An 18,164-nucleotide genomic window follows, 5' to 3' on the forward strand; every position below is an offset into this window, starting at 1 on the left:
TAATTAATATATAATTTATTATTATATTTTTTTTGGGCTACTGTATTTGTCTTTCTTGGATCACAAATGAAAAGATACGTCAAATTGCTTCGTTTCTACTTACATAGCGACCCATCTGGTACTGTGATACTTCATAATTTGCATCGGTTATAGCGAAGACGGCCATATCGCTACCTTTGCTAACATTACATATGTACTTTAGACTTCACAGAGTTACAATGTTCTACATTAATGTGAGTTTCAAAAGCTTTGGACAATATTGGCGAATATGGCACAATCCAACGATTGTCTACATCAACATTTTGTCCTTTTACCCTCACAACTACCAATCGACCATTGTCCGCAACTGATCGCTGACAATACAATGAGTATCTATCATTTCCCGTGATAGTTTCAGCAATAAGGTCTCTTAGGAATCGCTTGGAACACTTGCTGTCGACCATACAGTTGAAAACCTTGCAGAGTTTAGATACAGATAGATACATGGGTATCATGTGTTTGGTAACTACTGCATGCAATTTTGGGTCAACTGTTTCATAGCATTTATAATTAATGTATTTTTCTGATCGAAGCTGTCTTTGGTTCAAACGGATGTATGTCAATCGTTCAGTCTCAATTTTTAAAATGGTATCCATCTTCCCCCTGCCAGACGATCAAAGGAGATTGTAACATATCTTAAGTCCTGTGTGTTTCAGATACATGTTTCATTATGGCTTTCGGATGGCATTCGATCCAATGCTATTTTGAACATGTTTACTAAATTGTTGTTCCGATGAAGAAAATATTGTAATTCATGGACAATGGTTCTCTTCCCTGTTGGATTGTGAGCACAACGCTTACCAACTTCCGCATCTGAATTGCCCATAAAATAAATTTGTAAAAATAGATGATCTGCATCTGGTAGTGGTAATAGCGCACCCAAAAGTGATAAACTTGTCCTTGTATCGGTAATTTTAAAAGATTTGTATATAATTATTTCTAATACATATTCCAATACAATTCCAACTTGAATATTATAAAAATCTATTATAGTATAATACCTTGAAAGTGGGCATGATGTCATCTGGAAACAGTTGTTATATTTTTGAATGTTGGCCAAGAAGTGTTTAGAATCATTTCTCATCCCAGAAACTAAAGAGCGTAAGGGATCTGGTGGTGCGACCAATTGTGGCAATTTTACTTTGCCTCCAGCACAACATAATCCAGCAGATTCACCACTGTGTTGTAACATCTTACAATATTTACCAATTATTGTCATTTCCCCAATTTTTAACGATTTGTCGGCACAATAATCTATTTGCTGGATCACAGTGGAATGCAGGATCTTTTCTGAATCACAGGAGCACTGAGTCTGCGAGATCTCTCAATTTCATTATGTTATTAACATTTAATTTTATACGACTATTTTCTCGATCTGTGTCTTTCTGGTCATTAGTACGGTTAACACGTGAAGTAGCTCTTCGCATATTTGATTGACTGCGACGACCTAAGTATGTTCTCCTCAGCATCGTAAACAAAGTAAGAAAAATTCTCGCGCACTTTGCAGTAAAGTGTAATTATCACAAAGGTTAAAAAAAGAGCACATCGCAAAGGATCACCGAAGTAAAGAAAGTTCTCGCGCACGTAGTTGTAACCGTCACAAAGATAGAAGCAAAGAGTATAATAAGATATAGAAGGATGCAGAATGCACTCTTTGTCATAAGAGGAATCAATCGACGATAAAGGTTCGATCTATTTGTTGATTGGTTTGTTGGTTACCATGTTGCAAAAACATGATTATGGCGTCGATAATGACATCGATACCGAGCATTGATACTCAATGTTTATTGAGCACTAAACATCGATGTTAATTGATGACATCGGTGTTTTTTTGTAAACTTTGCGTCGTCCTAAAGGGAAGAAATTATTAAATTTGAGAAATAGATGTAACGATGTTTTAAATAAAGCAAAATCAATTTTAAAACATCTATGTTTTATTGTCGAACATCTATGATCATCGAAAATCAATGATAATCGACCATCCCTATTTCTAAGGAAAAACAAAGTTGTTTTTATTAAATTCCTAGCATTATTATCATACTTACTCACCTTCTAAACCTTCCCTGGACTTCCACAAATAATTCAAGACCAAAATTAGCCAAATCGGTCCAGCAGGTCTCGAGTTTTAGCGAGACTAACGAACAGCAATTCATTTTTATATATATAGATATACATTTCATACTTGAATTCAGTAATGAAGAGAGAATCAAAACTAATTTTATCACTATCTTACACATCTGGAGTAAGAGATCTAGCTTGGGAGTGCTAACACTTTCGTGCCTCATAAAAGACCTAGAAATTCATACCAATAAACTTTTTTACGGTTGTGTCTGATTGCTTTCCAATCGCATTTGCACACTCAAAGACAATTTGTCCCGCACAATAACAAACACTATTAACAAATGAAAAGTCAGATATTTAAAAAAAAACTTGCTCTACTGAATTCGCAAGCACAATGTCTTCTCTATTTCTTTACAATCGGCAGCAATCCAGGGTTTTTTTTTTAAATATAACTACTAAGTAAAAGCAAAGTCTCAAGGAGTAGGTTCGGAGCTCCTATGTAGGTTGGTGGGTATACGTGGCATAATCTCATCCGCCACATGCAGGTTTCCTTCACCGCCAAGCACGAGATGAATTAGAAACATAAATTAAACAAATATTTTAACTTAGAATCATCAGCCAAGATTCACGTCTTTTCACCACTAGGCCACCACGGCTATACAAAGTTACTATTCTTTATTGAAATAAGAAATACATAAACTTAAATGAGGATTTGAATCAGATAACTAAAAAAAAGCCTAGTTATATAATTTATTTATTACTTAAATAAAAATGAATACTTTACAAAATGATTTACATTTACTATGAAACAACCAAATAGAAAATATTTGAATCTATTTATAGATATCTATATCAGATAATAAATGTTTTGAATAGAATTTTTGATTCCGCAGTGATCAATTAACATGATTCTTGTACATATACAAATTTCAGATTTCCCTCGACATATAAGTATGAAGGTGCAATGTTTTTTGTCTAGTAGATGATGGCAAAAGAAATGCTGCTGATTATTTTATTAGCAATAATTTTGGCCGATCTATCATTAATTTGCATTCTAATAATTATGAATTACTATGATCATTCGCAAACCGATACAGACAATACCGGAAATTTAGGTAAACAGTACAATAATCTCGGGGTGCACTCGTCTAGACAGCTTAGTCGTTCCGGCTACGTCACGAATCCCGCGGTGAGTCAGCGTGTTTGTCGGCGTGTGAATCGGTGTGCTTGTCGGCGAGCGCGGTGTCGGCCAGGAACGCGGCTATAGTGCGCGCGGGTCGGCCGGCAGCGCGTCCGGGTCGCAGATACACGGCGCCCCCCGCTCGGACGCCCGACGTGTCCACGTGCAGCCACTCGCCGCACACGAAGTGCTGGCGTACATAAGCTCACGACTTTATCATCTAATATACTAGACTATACTACTTATGACTATATCCTTGGAAGTTTTATTATATGCAAATAATATATATTATCTCTTATTAATATGTACCTACTTAAAAAACAAATCGAAAATAGCAGACCTGATCAATCAAAATCAATTGTTACAATTGTGATAACAGAACCTACAAATGAAATCATTTATAAAGATTGATACCTGTGCCTACTACTTTCTAAAACATTACCATTACATTACCTTTAAGAAAGCTGCTCCCTTACAAATAGTAGCTGTCCCTGAGCCTTTGTTCCGCAAGTCAACAGATGGATCATCTGTAATTAAAACCCCGGTAAAGTCGAATTAGACTTGTAACCATGAGTGAGTTGAAAGCTTCGTATTTTTTCGAAACTTTTGTTTCTGCACCTTTAGAGGTTTAGATTAATAATATACGCCATTAATCATTTCAATTCATGGTTAGATATCTAGATACATACATTTATTTCTTATTAAGTGATACTTCTGAAATGCTGAATAGTACCTAACGAAAATTCATAGTAGCAGCCCAGGGTTAAGAATATGACAGTGATACCCTCTCGTTCCTAGGTAAGCACGTATAATTGCGAATCTGCAATTGCATTAATCTGAACCTGCGCATTATAATTGGTTGCCGAGACGCAATTTCAATCAGGATATCAGTACTGTAATGTGTCCAAGTGTTCTCACCTCGCACTTGTCTGCGGTAGTAGTCCCACAGCGGCAGGCGCCACAGGCGGTCGCCCGTGCGCGCACCTGCGTCCCGCGCGCCGCGGCACACGTGCTCGCTGTTCGTGAACACGCACGCGCACGCGCACGACGCGCCCACCGCTGACAACACAACGTACAAGAATATATCAATTTGTTAAACTAACCATAAATAATGAAAGAAATAACATCTATAATCTATATATATCAGACTTCATCGTCTGATTACTTTTAACTTCTGTAACCAAAAATTGTAAATAGGAAAGAACTTCTTAAGCCGAGTTCGCATTTGCATAATTTATATAATAACGGTTAAGGTGAACTAAAAACCAAAATATACTATAAATATTATAGTTCAAAATTATACAGCATTCAAAATAATATTACGTAATGCGATGTCTTACTGTATAGTTTGGTTACTGCGCCTTCAAGTACGTTATTATTTTTTGGATAAATAAATATTAATTAAAAAAAAGTATGTACTCAAATAAATGCCAAATAAAAATCTTATTATACAATACACAATTACATACGTGCGAGAGAGGCGACGTCAATTACGAGCGCAGGTTTGTACATAGCCTGTCCGTATACCAGTGCGTCGGCCAGCAACAACTGACTTTCAAGATCTGTGTCTTCCACCTGATAATTGCATTTGAAATATTTATAGTGTCATTGTAATGCGGAGCCTTTTAGCTATAAACCCTCATACTTTCTAGCATAATTATTGATGGCTTTAAAAATCGCTGAACCCAAAAAATCGAATAAAAACATGTAACAATTTGTTTGGAGTCCTATTATAAAAGTCAGTGTTACCTATATGTCCATAGGATAGGACAGTTGTTTAGTTTTTAACTTTTTTAATACTAACTACTTCCTATAATATATGCTACTGCCAGGAATATTGGGAAGCGACCTGCATGTGTAAGCCGTTGAGCGCGGGCAGTACGTCTCCCGGCTTGAGGCAGTGTCCGCTCACAAGTTGCTCGCACAGCGGGATCACCGCGCGCACATGTAACGGCACCTTGAACAAAAAAGCTAAAGTATAGAAGATCTTTCACTATGCTAGTATATAAAAGGAAGAATATATTATTAAAATAGATATTTCATGACGAGTATGATGTAACCTTGAGGATCGCGAGTGTCCGCATCACGGCGAGTACGACGGCCGCGCCAGCCACGCTGCGTGCGCCGTGCATGTCGCGTGCAGAGCGCAGACATAAACCGCCACTGGAAGGTACAATTTTTTTTTTTTTTAAATAATATCTAAGCTGTCACTTAGTTAACAAATTATAACTATAATAATTTTGTCAAGATTTGTGATGAAAATAACATTAGCAGTGGGGGCTAGTTGCTAGTCGTTTGTTTGTCTTTTGCTAATCAGATAAATAAAGAAATCTCATTTAAATTCCATTTCAAAACGCAAGTCTTTTTAATTTTTTAGTTAAAAAATTAAAAAAAATTGTACCATACATATCAAATACAGAATTTTTTGCCATTTAGAAATATCTTCTTTAGTGACAGAAATTATGATAAAGAAACAGTCAGAAATCAGTTTCACACATGAAAGCCTAGCTAGGCTAGGAAAGGAGTGCATATCACCAGTCGAAGGTAAGACCGTCTGCGGCGAGCAGCACGGGCGGGTTGTCGGCTCCGCGCCACGTGCACTCCAGCAGCAGTGGCGCCTCGCACGAGCCCGCCGCCACCGCCAGCACGCCGCGCATACGCTGCGCCTCCAGCCACGAACGTTCGTGCGCAGTCACGTGCACACCCAGCGGACATAGAGTATCCAGTGCCACCTATCACGGTACTTTGATAACGGTCTGTTTTATATAAATTAACGGATGTTCGTTAATTTGAAATATATTTTTCGTACTGAAATCTAAAAAATCACGTTGAGAATATTTTTGTAAAGGTGAAAATATTAACATTTACTACCTGGGCGAAATCAACTGGAGTCATTTTATTAGGCGGCATATCGGTCAGATATCTAGCCCAGTTTTGTGACTGCCCGTACACTACACCAGTGTCCCATTCCTCTTGTCCCTCGGAACCGTGAAGAGACAATTGAACCTCTTGATGTCGATCAGTACTGGATTTGAACTCTTCGAATCTAATGAAACATTGCGATTATTAATGATGTTAAGTAATAAATAATGTTGAGAAAATTACCGCAACGCAAGAATGCTGACCGACCTAATAACAATATATCATTATCAAGTTATAATGATTATCTGTGTTTTATTATTAATTGGGAAAAAAAAATTCACGCATATCGGTTCAACATATACCGCCAGGCAGCCAGATGCGCAGCCTCTGCGGCGGCGTGCGGTGCGCCGGCCGCACACACCGACACGCGCGCACAGCCGCGCTCGCACAGCGCACGCACGCCCGCGCCCACCATCACCCTCACGTTCTCCTGCCACAATGCAGTGATTATTTATATTACACTTTTAAAATAACCAGAATTATATAGACTCGATTTTCATATTTATTTCATACATGAGGAACTTAGTATATTCTGGTTATATGTATAAAAACTGAGCCACATACATACAACTAACAAAATCGATAATATCTATAAAAGTCTTAATAAAATAATTTAATTTGATACCTACCTACGAAAATTGTGTTAAATAATTGTACAGATTGGAACTTACATTAATTTAGAGATTTCAGAAAAACATTTTCGTTTTAATCGAAATATTTAATAAAAATACGTATTTATATTGTCCATACCCGAGTCTCATCTAACTCTTCCAGTTTGTTGTATCCCGGGTCCTTCTTGCCCAGAGAAGAAATGGCAACAGGACCGAACTCCGGCACCACGTCGGTCACAACGAATGCCTTACCCAACTTTAGTTGACACGACAGTCTGTTAAGATTATTTAAATCTGTACGACGGCAATGTGAATATCGTAGCATAAATTATATGTAAGTATCCATTTCATCCGTCAAAACAAACAATATTGTGGACTCGTTAGTGAACAATTATATACTTATATTTTAAGTTCTGTGGATCTGCGTAGTAAGAGGCAGGCGTAAATTTTAAGAAATTGACTATTTACCTGAATTGCGGTTGCCAGTGATATTTTTAATGAGTGCTAAAAAATGTTTACGACAAATGTAAACGACGTTTCGAGTAAACCAAACAAATGGAAGCAACAGACATTTTAATAAAATCATCGTCGGTTAGTTAATATATGAAATATCATATTAAAATACTAGTAATAACATATAAGCTTACTCGTTTAAATATCCGCATATCTTGCCACCACTTCTCTGGTTGATTTCTTCAGCGACGGGTGTCAGCTCGAACTTATCTTTGTCTTCGTACACCCCGATAACCAAACCACTCTACAATTATTGTAAGAACATTTTACTTATGTCTCATGCAGGTACGTTGTATTTATACAATATTTTAACAATATTAAACATAATATCCGCAAATCGAAAAAAAAACAAGATTTAATTATTTTTTGTCAATTTAACATAGGTTTAATAATTTACTATAAAATAATTGATTACTTCGTTGGCTTAGTTTAGGTCTAGATAAAAGGCCGCAGATACAGAGGTCCTAAGTGGTTGGGTCGATAAAAACTTAGTAGGTTTTTCTAGCGAAAAATTTCCAGTAAATAGCCCTGAGTCTGAAAGTAGGAACTAATGTGTCTCGAAAAGCACGTAGCCGTTGGTCCTGTGCCTGAACTCTTTCCGATCGTGTCGGACTTGCCGTACCATCGGATTATGAGAATAGAGAGCGCACCTGTGTTCGCGCACACTGACCGGCATCCCTTGAGATTAGCCGTCATGGCCGAAATCGGTCAAGACATCATAAAATAAAATTTATGAAATAAAATTTGTTACAAATCACACACAGACACTGTTTTCGTAACCAGATTTTAGTTCAATATATAAAAATGGAAATTTCAGATGGAGCAACAAAGTTAGCCTTAACCCTCACAAAGACATGGTCTTGAAAATATTTTTATTGGATTGATTCTGTGAGATTAAATCTCTGAGTAGCATAATAATATTTATTTGACAATCATATCTACAAATTGATGGTTTTAAATAGGATAGTAGTTAAAACATTTTTAAATATCATTATAAATATTACGAGACAAAAATTTTATTTTAATTACCTTATTTCCTTCAGTGTTCGTGTCCTGTGCTTCATTCTTTGATTTTTTTTCAGCTGCAGTATTACATTCACTAGTAGGACCTACACTACTACAATACCTAAATAATCTACCAAAATTTACCCTCCACAAATTTATACTCGAAAATAATTTTGTGTAACCCATTATAAAAAAAAAACAACCAACACAATAAAAATAACCAACTAGATGTACCACATTGTATTTAAAATTTTTATTTAGTTAAAAAGTTTAATCAAGATGGACATGAAAAATTAATATATGGAGCACTTTTTTCATCTGCATTTAACTTTTGTACTAACATCATAAATATTAAAGTTTATGAATTTAATTTTATGTTACTAGATCGAATAACTGCCAATTTAATGTTATTTGGTATAGAAATAGATAATATCATTAAATAAAATAAAATATATATATATATAATAAATACATATCAACCTGCAACTACAATCAATTGGAATTATTTTAAAGGTAAAAAAACACGGAATATTTTTTTAAAAATCTGTACTGAAATTATTTTTAAATACAGTCATATACACACACTGTCACAAGTTCATCCCATGTGTGGACAATAATTTTCATATTTATCACCCATTCATAAATTGACTTTATTCACCTTTTGTTACCAATATTAATTTTGAAAGTTGTTGTTTTAGGCACATGTCTTATTGTCAAAGATATCCTTGTATCACGAGCCACTCTTGTATTTTTTACGTACTTATCAGAACACATATTTAGGTTCACTACAAAATCATTTAACAAATCTTCACTCACTTCGTCAATACTATGCAAATAGTAGCTAAACAACTTATCCTGTAGGACAAGTAAACTTCTTGGCTCCAAGAGAAAAGAGAACACTGGTTTTAATTTAGAACATTCGTCTGATATTGGCTGCAAGAATTTTAATACTGTATGTGAACCTGCAGAGATTGTTGTTATTGTAGGGTAGAATAATGATCCATCTAGATGTGGGAGTATGCCTTGATCAGGTAAGTATTCATTAACAAGGACATGGTTGGGTTTATTACCATTCATTAAGTTTAAATTATGAATTCTTTCATTATATGTTTGCAGCCAATGTGGTATTTCTTCAGCTATCATGCCTTTACTGTGAGGAATTCCACCCCAATTCTGTAATCTCCTGTTGGAGAGCTGGGTCCATTTTGGTTTTGGAGATGAGTATATATTTGATAAAATATACTTCTCTTCCTGGGGTGTTATAAACTCTGATATGTAATATGCTGTTGGCTCGACCTGTTAATAAGGAGTTACATATTGTATACTGATTTTAAATGATAACAAGATTAGACATTACAGTATAAATGTGTATAAGGATGATAAAAATTTATATCAATTTAATGAAACGTGTGTATTGGAAATGAGTAAATTTTATAAAATAAAAACAAAACTTCATAATAAGGCTGATCATTTGAAGGCACGATAACTACTAAAAGTTATAACATTATATGGATAAAGTTAATAGTAATTATAATAAATAATAACTCACAGTGGTTACTTTATACTTTTGTATAGAAAAGGTATCGTTTATCATTTTTTATTATGACTAAAATGATTAGTGACTCACAATTTTACTAAAAATTATACCAATAACATGCGTATACAAAAATATTTAGATAGAGTTAAATAATTTGATAATATAACAATGAAATAAAATACTTTTGGTGTTTCTTTTGAATATATTTACAATCAAATAAAAAATAATGTTTATTTGTTCGCAGAAACTACTTTTAAGATTATCTTTATATTATTATGACAGGTAGAAGACAGGTATAAGTAATATTATCAATTTGACAGTCAGTTGACACTTAACCATAAATCAGGATAAACTTTTAAAAACCTCGAAAATGATATTTAGTAAAATGAAGGTTTTAATTCGAAAATGTAATTTTTTTTTTTATTTAAGTGTCTATAATTTCCAAATTCCAATCACTTATTACTTTCAATTTCCAACGAGTATATTGCTGGTACATACTTTTTATTATACAAATTACACAATAGTTACTTTTAAGGTACATACATATACTAAAAAGTATCATCTATATTAGGTATGTACTGTATTTCATTTTGATTTACCCCCTACTATTAACGTAGCTGAACCCGAGATTATATCATGGGAAATACATTGGTAAAGACAGACATCTTCAATTACTCTTTGATGCATAAAAATATAGCTCAAAATAAAAGCTGAAATTGCAAAATGGAAAAGGAATATTACTCTTATTCTATTAAACGGCAAGTGCTATTGCAAAAATACGTATAACAAAAGTTGTAGATTATGCAATTATCTACAAAAATGGTAACCATACTTTTTTTTTATGTATCACCATTCAGGAGATATCGTGATGTCAAGCATTCGAAATATAAATATACAGTCGACACGGCACGGCCTGTATACATCATCGGACGTTCATTATACGTAATGGTAATGGTATGGAAGTCGAAACGGTAGAGACTTTAGAAATTTCTTTTATACTGGTGTACTTATGAACTCTACCTATTTTCAGCGCTATCCGAATTATTGCAAGCTTACCATTTATTTCGATTGGACTAAATATTGAAAACTTTACTATCAAAGTTTGAGATGACAGTATTTTATTTTTAACGTTTTGTTATTGTAAATATTGCAGTTTAATTTTATAAGAAAATATAAACTTTATTTCAAAATATTGAGTATCATTATATAAATAACATTTTGGTATAATTTATATATTCATTGTTTTAAATATTGGAAAATAAACAGTTACCTACTTTTTATTTTTTTTAACAAACTATTAAGTAATGACGTTTGCATGGATTCGATGCATTATCTAAACATATACAGCTATCTTTTTGACAGGAACGGACAGGCGATAAAATGTTATTTGTTAATATTTTTTTGTAAATACCTATAAATGAGCGAGCGTATAATGTGATCACGATGGGCGGTTGCATTGGAATAACTAGAAGCAGGAGTGGGCCCATAGAGGAATCTTCGGGAACGGTGTCGCGGCCTAATTCGGGTAGGTCAGCGACTGTCTGTCGCCGTGGAGAGGTGCGAGTGGGGCTGACTAAAGCGGTCTTTGTTTTAGGCGGATTGCGGAAGAACCAGTCACTGTGTCACGAGACGATAAGGTGGAAATCTGATGTGCCGTTAACGGAGGGTCAATTGAGGAGTAAGAGGGATGATTTTTGGGATACTGCTCCGGCATTCGAGGGTCGTAAAGAGATCTGGGACGCACTACGGGCGGCAGCAGTTGCCGCTGAAGCCATGGACTTTCAGCTCGCGCAAGCTATACTTGACGGTGCTAGTGTTTCTGTGCCAAATGGCTACCTGACAGAGTGCTATGATGAATGGGGGACCAGATATCAGGTAAATTGTCAAGTTGGCAGTTTTGCAATACTCACTTTGTGTTCAAAAATAAAAATATTATAATATAATATTTTTTTTACATCAAAAAGTGCCTGATTGCGTGCTTCGAAAAGATCACTACTACAAGATGTAAATTTTAACTATGCCAAATGCAAATAATTTAATCTATACAGTAAATCATCTACATTACATTGAAACGGTTCAAATTACATAAAAAATATATTTTATGTTTTTTTGGGCTATATGCGATATTTTTGGTAAATATGTTATATACCATTTACAGTTTCTACATTAAAAGTGTATTATTAAAGAATAATATTTATGTAAACATAAGCACAAACTACTACTTAGATATATAAAAAAAAATAGTTAAATATAAATTATTTTTAGTATATGACTCACACTTTGCACTTAAGATTATTTACTAAATAAGCATTATACAAACAATTACCTAATGACTAATTAAGCATTTTGTTGTTTATTAATATATTTCTTGCAGTAAACATTGTTCTATAGTAAAATTACGTATGTAATATTTTTCACGGCACAGTAAACTATGTAGAAATGTTTTAATCAGAATATAAATAAATAAACTATGATTTTGTTTTGCCGTAGAACCTTTCAGCATTTTAGAAGGAAAGTAAACTGGAAAATAGGCCACCTAGTGTTGACGAAGCTTAACCCACCTTCCTGGTTCGGAAGGTATAGCTAACAGATCACATACTCTACTGGCAAACAGTAATACTTAGTATTGTTGTGTTTCCATTTGAAAATTATCAGTGAGCCAGTAAAATTACAGGCACAATGACATAACATTGTAGATCCCAAGGTTTGTGGTGCATTGGCGATGTAAGGAATGATTAAAATTTTTACAATGTCTATCGGCAATGGTGACCACTTATCATCAGGAACCATTTGCTTGTCAAACAACCTATTTCATAAAAAAGAAATTACAGTAAAGCTAAATGCCTAAAATGGTAATAATGAAGGTTTTATATTTGCTGTGTTGCACTTGTGAAATTGATGTTGAATTAAAATATTGTAACTGGTCACTCTGCAATGTGAAACTAGCAATCTGATCCTGACCCTTTAAGTCAATGTTGCACAATTAGTGCTCGTTCAACAGCCTGCAATTTGTCTGAGAGTGATAAATATAGACATCGCTGTTGTTCGTTGATCATGTTGTATATTGTGTTTTGAATTAGTAACAGATAAATTAATCACTAAATGACGACCGTCTCTAGGTTCCGATATACTGCCTGTCGGCTCCTATAAACATGATGAAGGAGGCGAGCGGGCGCGACTCGCCGGCTGAGTGTTCGGAGCCCGTGGAGGGCGGCGTGGCGCTGGCGTTGCGGCTGCGGCTGTCCACCGGCGGCCCCGACCTCGACCTGCCCGTCTGCTCGAGGCACACTATTGCGCACTGCAAGGCCAAGCTACACGTGAGTCCCCATTCCTTGATACGTCCCGTGTCGCTTCTGCTTTGTACATTAATTAGTGGTGTCGCATCTAATACGTCTATTGTAAAAACCTTAAAGTGATTTCGGCTCTTCTATCCTCACCACGCACGGGTGTAATGCTGATACTAAATGTACTACAGAAACGTCTTTAAATACAACGTCCACAGCCTTTTTGTCATTAGTCCATGCTTTTTAAAACCGTAATATCTTCGAAAATACTCATTTAAATGACATGCTGCAAAAAGCCATATTGATCTATATTGAATGCACAGTGTATTTAATGTACTTAATTGCATAACGATTAATGCTGTATTGCTTAAAATCGCTTCGTAAATAATGAAATCATCATTATTTATCGTAAAAAATAAAGGACAAAAAATGGTTATTGTTGGTTAATCCTAAGAGATAGACATATACCATCGCGGACTTTATTGTAGACCTTTTTAATGTACACGTACATACAATACTGTAGTATTACTTTGATCTATTTCGTAGGGTACAGCCAGCGCTTTCAATGTAAGCTCAAAAAATGTGTTTTTTACGACAGACAGCGGGAAGCAACTTTGTTTTATATTATGTAGTGATATGAAAAACATGCAGTTCGCTTATAGCTCTTGTATGTCATGTTCAACAAACAGTGCTTGATTAATATATATTTAATTATAATACAACTCTATTACACTAAACTTTGCCAGTGTAACTACATCACTTAAATCAATATTTAAGTTGCATATATTTCTGTACCTATTGCAGAAATTCATCATTCCACATCTCTAAACAAGTACCCGGTTTCACAGGCTCAGGAGAACATCGAGCCGTGGCGGCAGCGCTGGTTCTACGGCGGGAAGCTGCTCGGCGACCGCCTGCTGGTGGAGGAGGCGCGCGTGACGCCCGGATACGTGGTGCAGGTCATCGTGGCGCCCGACGAGCACGCGCCGCACAGCTAGTCGCGCGGCGGTGAGTGGCCACACGCACGCACGCACGCACACGCACGCGCACGCACACACGCGCATATTAGTGAAACAAAAGCAGGACGAAGGTTGACTGAACCGAGGTACAGGCACACGGGATGTTACATTTTAGCTCCCAAATAGGTTATTTGAGTGTTGATTAATACTTCTTACAATACCTTTGTCTATGGGCCGTTGTGACCACCTACTGTCAGGTGGCTCATTTCAAAAAATCATAATCAAAATATACTTTATTCGAGTAAGCTTTTACAAGCACTTTTGAATCGTCATTTAACAAACTATATTAAGTGAAGCTACCACCGGTTCGGAATGTAGATTCTGCCGAGAAGAACCGGCAAGAAATTCGGTAGTCATTTGCCAGTCCACATATTGATATGACAAAAAATGCACACATGAACAATGTACATATACACTTGATTTACGTTTTACACATTCTTAAACTAACATTTATCTTTACGTTTTAATTCTATAAAGTAGGAATATAAATTGTATTCATATTCCAATAGAACTATGTTTATTTTCAGAAATATCAATCCAGGAAGTAACTCAGTGACGTAACCGTGGTCACGACCGACACAGCCGAGACTGGCTCTGATATTCTAAATGTTCCCTAACCGTAGTCACTATGAGAAGGATCTTTAACGGAATATGTAGAAATCATAATTTATCCTTTACGAAAATTTAAATCGCTGGACTTAAACGCTTTTGTTTTCAAACATTTAACATTTGCCGGTTTCCCTTAAACAGTTATATTCAAGTATCAATAAGACATATAATCTAATTTTTTGTGCTATATAAGACAAATTACTAAGATGCAGTAAAAGTGGAAATTATAAATATATAATTTATATACTTATATATATAATTTGATCATGTCCGTCCGTACGCCACTGCCTCGTTTCGCTAAACATAGCTATACAAATTGCATTTTCTTCTGAAATTGTATATAAAAGTAATTAGTGATTATTTAAATATCGTCTCTCGTTTTATATGTTAATTTTTTTTCTACTTCAAAGCTTAAACAAACAATAAAACGAATAATTATTGTATAAGTACGTTTATTAGAATTTATCACGTCTAAAATCTATCAAATCGGGATACGAGTTAATATAATGTTACCAGTACAATTAAAAAAAAAACTTTTTTTTTACTAAGTACTTTAAATAATAGATTCATAGCGAGAATATTTCTAGCGATTTAAATTGTTCGTCTCAAGGTACCTGTACAAGACATACGATGGAATTTAAAAATGAAATTAATAATGTGAAAAAAACTAAAATGATATCAGAAATATGTTTCATACTTAGGGTACTAAAGTAAATAAAGGACCTAAATCGTATTTGTAGTGTTTGTAGAGCTATTACTGTCGCCGAACTGTAAATATAGTGAAGCTAAAAATAAGGGTATTTGATAAAAACTATGTACGCTTTCGTAACATGCGCACGCGTGCATGAAGCAAAGATAAAACATTTAATTCATGTATTTTCTACTTATCCCTATTCGAGGCCTATTGCAAATGGACTTATTTCAACTGAGTATAAATATAAATAAGAAACGCTTGTCTAATTAAATCGAAACGAAACCGAGGTTTTTTGTTCAAATTATAATATCTAATTATTTTAAATTCCTAAACGAGTAATTTAAAATCTGAAAAAAAAATTAGGAAGATTACCATGAAAAATACTATCAAATATATCAAATAATCGTATTTACAAGTGCATAGGTTGATGAATTTAAAAATATGCAAAGGGCGCACGTTCTCATGAAAAATATTATTTGTTTAGTTGCACGTTCTATGTGTCACCGCCATGTTTGTGGTAAACGTTTATGTTGTCCAATAACTAATTGATTGGAATTTATTTTAAACGAGTCTCTCCTTTATAATAAATTGTATTTATTGAAACAATATTTATGATATATTTTTCAACTTCAACATTATCAAGGAATGTTTGTGTATCATTGACATTATAGATCCAAAAGGTAATTAAACTAAAAAAGTGCGAAAAATGTAGTATTTTTGTACGAAGTGAAAGTACCAATGTTGATATCGGAGTGGGTCTGCGTAGAATCTGTTTTGACATAACTAATTTCGTATTTTGATTAAGAAGTGACATTAGACATTTATGCTTTATTTTGGATCGAACGATTTTCAGATTAAATGTATTATCATACATTATTATTTCGCATGCACTTTTATAAATAATAAAATAATACAATATTTTAAAGAGCAAGATCTCATCCACCAATTGGGAAGTTCAACAATCATGCGTCAAATATAAAACGACCTCATTGGTTGATATCATCGTCGAGTCGCGAATGATTTTTTCGAACAATATTAGCGAGAGAGACCTATAATTATTGTTTTAAATATGTCAATATTAGTTCTATAATCATATGGCTTGTATTGTCGATAAGCTTCGGTCGTCCGTGACTAAAGTCATGTAAACATGAACATAAATTTTAAAATTACCTTAAAATTGTTGCTATATTGAACATTAATTAATAAAAATAGACTATCGAGTGTACCATAAAAATATAGATGAGTTATTTCAATATCTTGATTTTGAACACCAATAACTTTTAATACTTAATTTTCTTAACTTCTTATGTGTTCAAAACTGTTATAACTCACTGCCATATTTGTAATTGAATAAGTATCTTTTATTATTTATGAAAGTATCAGATTGTGTATTATAAATTTATAAGTTCCAAAAGGCCATTTTATATTTCTAAAAACTATATCAAAAACATAATATGTTACCATAAATATAAAAACAAATTGATTATTACATTATTCTTATTTGGTTAATAGCTTCATTATAAATCATTCAGTTTTTTGAGGTACCTGAAGATTGTTTTATTTATATCATAGATACCAAGTTTCATGAAATTCTGTCCAGTGAATTTGGCTTGTTAGCTTAAATAATATAAAATTATACTAAACTTGACGAGTCTGAAAAAAAAATTGTTACTTGTCTATCTGTGCTGTTGGAATTGACTGATGCGTGATTGCGCTGATTTTATACTAAGGAGACCGTACTAGGAAGGCTATACAATTAAAAAATTGTAACGCGTGTAACTTTCAGGACGTTTGACAAATATATATCGCGCTCAAATTCGACCTTGTGATTTTACTGCCATCGCATCCAAAGAAATTATCCTATGAAATAAAAAAGCGAGTTCGTTATTCCTTATCTAGTAAATGTTAGGTACACATATTATATATTACCATTCTTTAGTTTATACTTATACCAGTAATATGTGTAAATTTTAATAAAATTTTATTTCTTAAATATGATTGCTGTAAACTGATTTAGTATGACTGATGTTACTTCAAGACGTGTGATAGCTTTATGATTATTTAAAATTATGCCAGTTATCACGTTCAAAAATAGCATATCATCAACGAAACTATATCGTTAAATAGATATATTATTTTGAATTGAAACTTCTAAATATAAGCGGTTCTATATTTCAAAGGTATATAATAAAATTTGTCTTGTGCCTTTTAATATTTAATTTAAATATGTGAATTCATTCTAACACTGAAAGTATAACGCGCTTTATTAATTGTTAATAATCTCAAATTATATTATCTAGGTTCCAATTTTAAATAGAAATAAAGTTTGACGTTGCAAACTTAAAATATCACATATTTAAAATACTACAATAAAATAAAAAAAATAATAATCATTTATATATAAATATTATGTACTAAAAAGGCCATTATTATTTTCTATATACAATGATATCACTTTTGTAAAGTTTAGATTATAAATGTAAGATTATTATAATTTAAAATACTTAGTGCTAACAGGCTAGCTTAGAAAATATATATCTGTGTTAACATAAAAAAGAGGCTTAATTAATAAATAATCTGTAATATATTTATAAACAACACTTGGTTACCATAGATAACAAAAGATTATATTCATTAATATCAAAAATAGACAAATTATAATACAATGTCTGGGTAAATTTTAATAATTT

At 33.7% G+C, this 18,164-nt stretch overlaps 3 protein-coding genes across 3 annotated transcripts; 1 reads left to right on the forward strand and 2 right to left on the reverse strand.

Moving 5' to 3' along the window:
• Window positions 1–2,869: 2,869 nt before the first annotated feature.
• Window positions 2,870–8,521, reverse strand: LOC125066743 (cytosol aminopeptidase-like). Its single transcript, XM_047674988.1, has 12 exons — window positions 8,356–8,521; window positions 7,461–7,570; window positions 6,953–7,088; window positions 6,505–6,632; window positions 6,152–6,326; window positions 5,816–6,012; window positions 5,341–5,443; window positions 5,130–5,237; window positions 4,750–4,855; window positions 4,199–4,339; window positions 3,734–3,807; window positions 2,870–3,470 (listed from the first exon to the last, which is right to left on the reverse strand). The coding sequence occupies exons 1-12, from the start codon at window positions 8,515–8,517 to the stop codon at window positions 3,276–3,278; spliced, it is 1,635 nt and encodes a 544-aa protein (XP_047530944.1). The 5' UTR covers window positions 8,518–8,521; the 3' UTR covers window positions 2,870–3,275.
• Window positions 8,522–8,868: 347 nt separating this feature from the next.
• On the reverse strand, window positions 8,869–10,018 carry LOC125066681 (alpha-ketoglutarate-dependent dioxygenase alkB homolog 6). The gene is made up of 2 exons (XM_047674893.1): window positions 9,881–10,018; window positions 8,869–9,627 (listed from the first exon to the last, which is right to left on the reverse strand). The coding sequence occupies exons 1-2, from the start codon at window positions 9,923–9,925 to the stop codon at window positions 8,986–8,988; spliced, it is 687 nt and encodes a 228-aa protein (XP_047530849.1). The 5' UTR covers window positions 9,926–10,018; the 3' UTR covers window positions 8,869–8,985.
• Window positions 10,019–11,227: 1,209 nt separating this feature from the next.
• Window positions 11,228–17,616, forward strand: LOC125066680 (ubiquitin domain-containing protein 2). Its single transcript, XM_047674892.1, has 5 exons — window positions 11,228–11,393; window positions 11,463–11,743; window positions 12,988–13,185; window positions 14,001–14,160; window positions 14,699–17,616. The coding sequence occupies exons 1-4, from the start codon at window positions 11,312–11,314 to the stop codon at window positions 14,148–14,150; spliced, it is 711 nt and encodes a 236-aa protein (XP_047530848.1). The 5' UTR covers window positions 11,228–11,311; the 3' UTR covers window positions 14,151–14,160; window positions 14,699–17,616.
• Window positions 17,617–18,164: the final 548 nt, after the last annotated feature.

This window comes from Vanessa atalanta, chromosome 10 (genome assembly GCF_905147765.1).
Source record: "Vanessa atalanta chromosome 10, ilVanAtal1.2, whole genome shotgun sequence".
Taxonomy (NCBI): domain Eukaryota; kingdom Metazoa; phylum Arthropoda; class Insecta; order Lepidoptera; family Nymphalidae; genus Vanessa; species Vanessa atalanta.

What these genes read in the sequence shown, in the direction of transcription:
- LOC125066743 (XM_047674988.1), bottom strand. Translation starts at nt 8,517, where the DNA reads ATGGGTTACACAAAATTATTTTCGAGTATAAATTTGTGGAGGGTAAAT. An exon ending in GCGCATCTGGCTGCCTGGCG is followed by an intron (nt 6,327 to 6,504) that starts GTATATGTTGAA and finishes ATGTTTCATTAG; the next exon opens with ATTCGAAGAGTTCAAATCCA. An exon ending in CTCCAGTTGATTTCGCCCAG is followed by an intron (nt 6,013 to 6,151) that starts GTAGTAAATGTT and finishes GTACCGTGATAG; the next exon opens with GTGGCACTGGATACTCTATG.
- LOC125066681 (XM_047674893.1), bottom strand. Translation starts at nt 9,925, where the DNA reads ATGATAAACGATACCTTTTCTATACAAAAGTATAAAGTAACCACT. An exon ending in AAAAGTATAAAGTAACCACT is followed by an intron (nt 9,628 to 9,880) that starts GTGAGTTATTAT and finishes CCTTATTAACAG; the next exon opens with GTCGAGCCAACAGCATATTA.
- LOC125066680 (XM_047674892.1), top strand. Translation starts at nt 11,312, where the DNA reads ATGGGCGGTTGCATTGGAATAACTAGAAGCAGGAGTGGGCCCATAGAG. An exon ending in GGTGTCGCGGCCTAATTCGG is followed by an intron (nt 11,394 to 11,462) that starts GTAGGTCAGCGA and finishes TCTTTGTTTTAG; the next exon opens with GCGGATTGCGGAAGAACCAG. An exon ending in ACTGCAAGGCCAAGCTACAC is followed by an intron (nt 13,186 to 14,000) that starts GTGAGTCCCCAT and finishes CCGGTTTCACAG; the next exon opens with GCTCAGGAGAACATCGAGCC.